Genomic DNA, 7,648 nt, shown 5'->3' with positions numbered 1-7,648 from the left:
TGTCATAGCTTTAGAAAAGACTTTAGTCGAAACCTAATTTGCATCTACTACTGAGCAATACTCTTCTGAGAATTCTACTCAATGCCCTCCACCCTTGCTGGCAGAAACATCCTCTATTTCGAGCTCCATGCGAGCTCTGGGACGGTTCTGCCTGATCATTTCCAGTGGCCTTTCCCTGCCTGACAGCGGTTTCCTTAGATGCGTGCACTCATCACAACAGCTGACGAATCACTAAGAGCCCTCTGGGGATTCTGGAGCTCTTTTTCTTTCAGCTTTCCTCTCTCTGTCCTGGGATTTTAGCCACTTTAGATTCTGGCCACTCTTTAAGCTCCAAACTCAAGTCTTCTTAACTCAGAGAGACAGGCACTTTCCAGTTTTCAGCACTGCTACCTGAAATAGTTCTCAAGACAGTCATAGGGTCACCCCATTTATTTCATTTCTCTTAGGGATTCTTGTCTTGTGCCACCTGTTGTCCAATTTCTCAAAACTATTTTACTGTAGCCTATCTTCTTGCATTATTTTCCACTCTCCCTAAACCAATCTTTTCCTGTTCTTCACCTATGTCCTGTACTTTGAGCCTGTGTATCTTTGTCAACCCTTTCCTCCTTTCCTGTTTTTTGCTCTCTTGTTTTTCTCAGTCTTATGCCGACTCAGTCTGTCTCTTACAGGAAAGTAAGATCATCATAATTGGGAGTAATCTCTTTCTTGCTCAAAGGTTTGGGGCTTAATGACATCAACGATTACATAAAGCACACCTGGATAATCCAAGATAATTCCCCTGTTTTAAACTTAATTGATTAGAAGTCTTAATTCTACCTTCGACCTGAATTCCACTTCACAGTGTAACTCAACATATTTACAGGTTCTGGGAAGTAGGAGGTTGGCATCCTTGGGAGGCATTATTCTCCTTTGATCTCTGGTGCGGCAAACAGGGACCCAGAGTCTTATTCTCCCCACCCTGGATATTAGCATAATTATCTGCCCTCTGAACTTCTGAGCTTCCAATTCTGCCCTCCTCACCTCTCTCCCATCTCTTTCCCTGAGCAAGATGCAGCCAGGGACTCCCCGGTGGTCCAGTGGCTAAGACTCTGCACTCCCGCTGCAGGTGGACTGGGTTCGATCCCTGATAGGGGAATTAGATCCGGCATGCTGCAACTAAGTTTGCATGCTGTAACTAAAGATCCCACATGCTGCAATTAAAAGATTCCACACGCTGCAATGAAGATCGAAGATCCATGTGCCACAACTCAGATCTGGTGCAGACAAATAAAATAAATAAAAATCAATATTAAAAAAGATGTAGCCAGAACATAATTGCACAGTGCTAAGAGAACAGACTCTGTATGATTTCGGTACCTTTAGACCATGAAAGTTTTGCACTTTGTTTTATGTCCTTGTAAATAAAATACTGGATACGTTCCAGTGTGTCATAATTTATGGTCTATGGGAACTTGAATAGAATTTGTATCCTACTGTTGTGTGAAAATTGTATAGATCTTAATTATGTTGAATTGATTCACAGTGCTTTTCGGGTCTACTGTATACTTCTACGGGCTCCCCTGATGGCTCAGCTGGTAAAGAATCCTCCTGTATTGCAGGAGACACTGTTTTGATTCCTGGGCCGGAAAGATCCCCTAGAGATGTTCTTGGGCTTCCCTTTTGGCTCAGTCAGAAAAGAATCTGCCTGCAATGTGGGAGACCTGGATTCTATCCCTGGGTTGGGAAGATCACCTGGAGGAGGGCATAGATACCCATTCCAGTATACTTGCCTGGAGAATCCCCATAGATAGAGGAGCCTGGCAGGTTCCATGGGGTCACAAAGAGTCAGAAATGACTGTGCGACTAAGAACAGCACAGAATATCCTTCCGCTTATCTGTATATTCATTCTATTAATTTTTGAGGGTTTGATATTAAATCTTCAATAAAAAACTCAATTTATCTACTTAAAAATTAATTGTAGTATGTAATGCAACTATATATAATCTTGTTCTGTATCGTCTACATCTCCTGTCAATGTATTATCATACTTTCATCATTTAAAAGAAATAAAAGTTATCCACACACACACACACGCACAAACCCAAAACAAAACAAGATACAGCCAGGTAGGGGCAGCACAGAGAGAGGACAGAGGTTGGGGAGACTGGCAAACATCTCCTTGGGTGATTCTCCTGTCTTCCCCTCAGCCCATATAATTTTTACCTCTTCTGTACAGGAACAAATAGACCCTCAAAGTATCTTCCAATATCTTCCAACTCTGTTGTTTAGAGACAGATTTCAGTTTTTAAATTAAAAAGGGAAGAGTTCAATGTATTACCATTCTCTTCATCTATAGCACTTCATCCTGTCATTAAGAATTCAGTGTTGGGGAGAGAAACCCAACATGGTAACCAAAGGCTTTGAGGAAGGCTTGCCAGAGAGAAGAACACCCGTCCAAGAAAGTGTCCAGGGGAAGGGCAAGGAGAGACCTGTCAGAGCTCAATGTGACCTTTAGCCCAGCTTCTCAGGCTGACCATCTTCAGGAGCCAGAGATGCAGCTCCCCCCTCTAGGAGATCTCCTGTCAGAGTAGAGGGACCGTATCCTCATCTACATTTCAATATATGAATGACTTGGATAATTTGAATGAATAAGCAGTATTGCAGATGGGAGTGGAGAATGACGAGATATTTTTCTATGGCATCAGCCATATGGAAGGGGCTCCAAGCTACTAAGTTGTGACAACGATTAGGGAGTCAGGAGCCAGCTGGCTACTCTCATCTGACTGATAAGTCTCTTCAATCTGCCGTGCCATCTCGAGGGAGGAAGATCGCAGCACTTTCTATGCTTGGCAGTGGCACTGAGCCAAGGCAGCCCATGAGTTACATCAGCTCTCGTGGGCTCAGCAGGACCCACACAGCTTTTGCTGGAGTGAGAGCTTGCCAGCCGAATGAGGGCATGACGTGGTCCCATCCAAAGCAAGAACAAGTCACTGCTCCCCATATCTGCTGACACCCTCCGTCTACCCTCCCTCTGCCCACCGCCCCACTCAGGAATAACTCAACAAAAATCCCAGGAGCAAAGATGAAGGGTAGAAGGGGACAGAAAAGGAGAGAAGAAGCTGTGTCTGGGCATGTGGGCACATACCACCTCTTGGGTTCAACCATGCCAACCTGACAAGCACAGAGGCATATTGAGTCCCATTAACAGGCTGATAAAAACTGAGAATGAACAACTGTAGTTGGCTATAGCTATTTTTCATCCTATGTTCCAAGTGTTCATGGAATCCACACTATGCTTATCTCTTGATTGATTATCATGTACGTCAATAGCATTAAAGGACTCATTAAATCTGGAAAAGATCAAAAGCCAAAACACTTTCCCACAAATATGGTGCATTCAAATGCCAACCAAAAACATGTGCTGTGGCCGTAACTCTGTTAGAAGCAAGAACCCCAACATTAATTTTAAATTGTGTTCCTGCAGCTTCAGTGACAATAATACATCTTGTACATCATTGTGCTGAGCTGTGATTAGTCATTCAGTCATGTCTGACTCTTTGCAACTCCATGGACTATAGCCCACCAGACTCCTTTGTCCATTAGGATTCTCCAGGCAAGAGTACTGGAGTGGGATCCCGTGTCTTCCTCCAGGGGATCTTCCCAACCCAGGAACTGAACCAGGTCTCCCACATTGCAAGTGGATTCTTTACCAGCTGAGCCACCAGGGAACTCCATGTATCACTAGACCCTGATGAAATGGGGAAGCGTCACACATGCCTGATTGATTGGCTTCGGGTTTATTCTCCCTGTTAGGCCACTTCCACAGCTCCTTTTCCCAGGGACTCACCTTAAACCATTCCACCACATTCAGCCCAAACTGAGTAAGCGTTTTGAAAATGAATCCTTTGGAGGACAGGCCTGGAAAAGGCAAAGAGAAGTGGAGGTTCCCAGGGACCCGTTAGCTGTCCTCCAGGGATCTTGGAGTCCTATGTCTAGGACCTCAGTAGAATGAGGTTATACCAGCTGCCAAGCAGATTCTCACCCTTAGCTGCTGTGAAATGGTGGCTTGACAATGCTTCTCATGTCTCTGTCATTCTCCCAGCCCCACCCTCCATCCCATCGCATGGTCCATCTCCCACTCTTTACCAAAGGCACTGAGGTACCCCAAACAGCCAACACTTGTAAGAGTGCTTCAGCCAAGATGCATGTTCAACCATTTGTAGGTACAGTAAGTCCCTGACATATGAGCAAGTTCTGTTCCAAGAGCATGTTTGTTAAGTCCAATTTGTTCGTAAGTCCAACAAAGTTACCCTAGGTAGCTGGGTAACACAATGAGCTCTATGATACCGCACTGTAATAGGTGTACAATACTTTTCACACATATAATACATCAAAACAAACAAACACAAAAAATAAGCTGTCTTAAAATTTGAGACTTTATTCTTTAAAAAACCAAATCATCCATATTCAAAAGTTGAAATCAAAAAGGTTGTTGCAGAAGAATAAGAATGAAAACAATAGAAAGAAAAAAGCAAGCCACAAGAAAGAGAATGTAGTTAAAGTAAACATTTTTAATCTTACAGTATAGTACCTTGAAAGGTGCAGTAGGGCAGTACCACACTGGCGTACCTGGGCTGGCATTGAGTGAGCAGGCAGGAAGGAGGGTGTGAACTGGCTGGAGGAGGAAGAGGAGGCGTGAGATGGTAGAGCTGAAGGGCCATCGGCAATAGGAGACAGAGGGCAAGCTGCAGTTTCACTCATGCCTAATGCTGATGGAACACAGGTTCGCATGTTTGAAAGTTCACAACTTGAAGGTTCGGACGTAGGGGACTTTCTGTATTACAGTCCTTTCCATTTTACAGATGAGAGCACTGAGGATGAGTGTTTCCTGAGGGTCCCTAAGAGCCCAGATCTATGTGATTCCAAGGCCTCCATTTTCCTCTACCCCATGTTGCACTTGCTGTTATTTAGTCGCTAAGTCGTGTCCGCCTCTTTGTGACCCCATGGACTGCATCACCAACTCAAAGGACGTGAGTTTGCACAGCACACCAGGCTTCCCTATCCTTCACTGTCTCCCTGAGCTTGTTCAAACTCATGTCCATTGAGTTGGTGAGGCCATCCAACCATCTCATCTTTTGTCGTTCGCTTCTCCTCAATCTTTCCCAGCATCAGGGTCTGTTCCAATGAGTCAGCTCTTAGAGGATAGTTCGATCTAGTGAGGCTGTTAGAGGCACATGAAGCAGAGAAGCCAACTTTAATCTGCCCATTCAGGTCTCCAGTCCTGTCTGCTGGAGATGAAGAAGAAGCAGATCCCTTGATTGGCTTTCAGAGCAGCTTCTTCCCTTCAGAGCTGAGCTTTTTTGCTTTGAATACCCTGAAGACCTAAATCTCTAGAGCCTCCATCTGCTTTTATCTACTTTTCAGCTACCCAGGTGACATGTCTTCTAGCTGGCTTCTGGCTTCAGACAGACTAAAATCCCCCTTAATCATCCTGCTGGCATCGTTTCTCTGACGGTTACAGAGACCACCGGTCTCCTGGGGGACCCAGGGAGTCATCTCGTGTTTACAGGTAAATAATGAGTCATGAAATATATTTACATACCAGGACTTCAGCAAGATTTCAATAAAGATAACTAGTGCAGGGTAAAGCTGCTTCCCAGGGAGGATGGATGATTCATCACACGTTTAAGAAAAGACAAGCCTCATTTCCTCCCCAGCTTGAGGGGATACATGCTCTGTACTCTGTGATCTCCAAGTGGGAGGGACTTGGCCACCCCTGGGCCCGGAGAAGGAGTGTCAACCACACTAGTGAACTGAAGGTTGCCTGTAGTTATGCCCTGCTGTCTGCTGGCCCTTCTTCTGGGCACTTTCTTAGGTGGGGTCTCCTCTCAAGAGCTCACTCTCTGAATCCAGAGCCTTAGCTTTTGGTTTGACTCCATTTGGTACATGCCTTCAATGGTCTGGAATGAATATGGGAGTTTAGTCTTAGTGGCTGGTGTGCTGCGTCTTGGTTTTCTCCATCTCCAGGAAGGAGTTTGCTTTCTTGGTCTCTTCTTGCCCATGGACCCTTCCCAGTCTACTCCCCATGATGAGTTCTGCATGTCTGAGCCATGGAAGGGCTTTGAACCATCGCTCTCTCAGGATGGGAAGGTGAGCTGGGTGGGTTTCTTCCACCTAAATGGCCTTTTATGCTTCCCGCAGGTGTCAGAGCTCAGACCATCCATCAATGGCCATCCACCAGGGTGCAGCCTGCAGGCAGCCCGCTCTCTCTGGAGTGCACCGTGAAGGGGACATCAAACCCCAGCCTGTACTGGTACCGGCAGGAGGCAGGGGGGAGCCTCCAGCAGCTCTTCTACTCTGTTAGTGCTGGCCAGATAGAACCTAGGGAGTTCCAGAACTTCAAAGCTTCCAGACCCCAGGACGGCCAGTTTACCCTGAGTTCTAAGAAGCTGCAGCTCAATAACTCGGGCTTCTACCTCTGCGCCTGGAGTCTCACACTGCACTGGGTGGGGCAGACATCTGTGCAGAAACCCCATCCTCTCCCATGCCCTTCTCACCCCCTGCAGCAGCCCTCACTCAGGGTCTAGGCGGAGGATGTCTGTCACTGGGTTTCTGACTGTCAGCCAGCGTGAGGGCAACAGTCTCAAGCCAGAGTCTCCAAAAGAACTTTACTACGTTCTTGCTTTTTGTTTAGTCACCCAGTCGTGTCTGACTCTTTTGTGACCCCATGGACTGCCGCCTGCCAGGCTCCTCTGTCCATGGGATTCTCCAGGCAAGAATACTGGAGTGGGTTGCCATTCCCTTCTCCAGGAGATCTTCCCAAGCCAGGGACTGAACCCGCGTCTCCTGCATTGGCAGGTGGATTCTTCACCATGGAGCCACCAGGGAAGGCCCACCACGTTCATAGGGAGAAGGGAAAAGATTTATGTGTGGAGAAACCTGTGACATGCAGGCACACAGTCACATTCCTGACGTGCGGATGTCTCGTCTAGGCTATCATGCCTCAGCCCTGAAACTGTGCTGTTCCTTGCCCATCGCCCTCTTCTCCCACATTCCTGTGGGTCTACGCTGGGAGCTGAGGCTGTGCCTATGCTGACGAGAGACGAGAGGAATAGCATGCACCCGCACTGGGGTGTGATGTGATGCGGGACCAGTGAGCAACTCTGCAGATGCCAACTCAGGTCACCTAATTAGTTACTTTTCATCACCTGGAAAAGTCTCCTGTCCTTGCTCTTTGTGTGAAAAATAGACATCTTGTGGAGGCTTTGGGCCAGGGAAGGAGCAAGATGTTATTGTAGGGGCTACAAGAGTGATTTTGTTAGTATCAGAAATGTGTACTTAGGAACATTGATTATTGTTTTGAGTTTTAGATTTTTTAAAAAATTCCCATTCTATTGTGTCTCCTGCCTCTCCTTATAGCAATGGAGGGAGCAGAGAACCAGATGGTGATCAAAGAGATGCAAGAGACCGGATAAAGAGAGCATGTGTGTGTAAAGGCAAAACCCTGAAAGAGAGAAATTACTTGCATGGAAATAAAGGAGAAGAAAGGCTCATGGGGATGGCTGGAAAGAGATACCCTAGTTACCTTGGCAACTGAGCCTCCTTCCTCATCCCACAGCCCCGCATCCCTCCCTCCTCCTCCTCATTCCTAAAAAGACTTTCTTTTCT

General features: G+C 46.4%; 1 gene segment (V, D, J or C); it reads left to right on the top strand.

Moving 5' to 3' along the window:
• The first annotated feature begins 5,812 nt into the window (after positions 1-5,812).
• Positions 5,813-6,567, top strand: LOC129658445 (T cell receptor beta variable 30-like). The segment is given in 2 exon segments: positions 5,813-5,855; positions 6,182-6,567. Coding segments are annotated over 2 exon segments (429 nt in total).
• Positions 6,568-7,648: the final 1,081 nt, after the last annotated feature.

This window comes from Bubalus kerabau, chromosome 8, assembly GCF_029407905.1.
Source record: "Bubalus kerabau isolate K-KA32 ecotype Philippines breed swamp buffalo chromosome 8, PCC_UOA_SB_1v2, whole genome shotgun sequence".
In the NCBI taxonomy this organism is placed as follows: domain Eukaryota; kingdom Metazoa; phylum Chordata; class Mammalia; order Artiodactyla; family Bovidae; genus Bubalus; species Bubalus kerabau.
The sequence above is the reverse complement of the archived record's forward strand: the minus strand, read 5'-3'. Positions and strand labels throughout refer to the sequence as shown.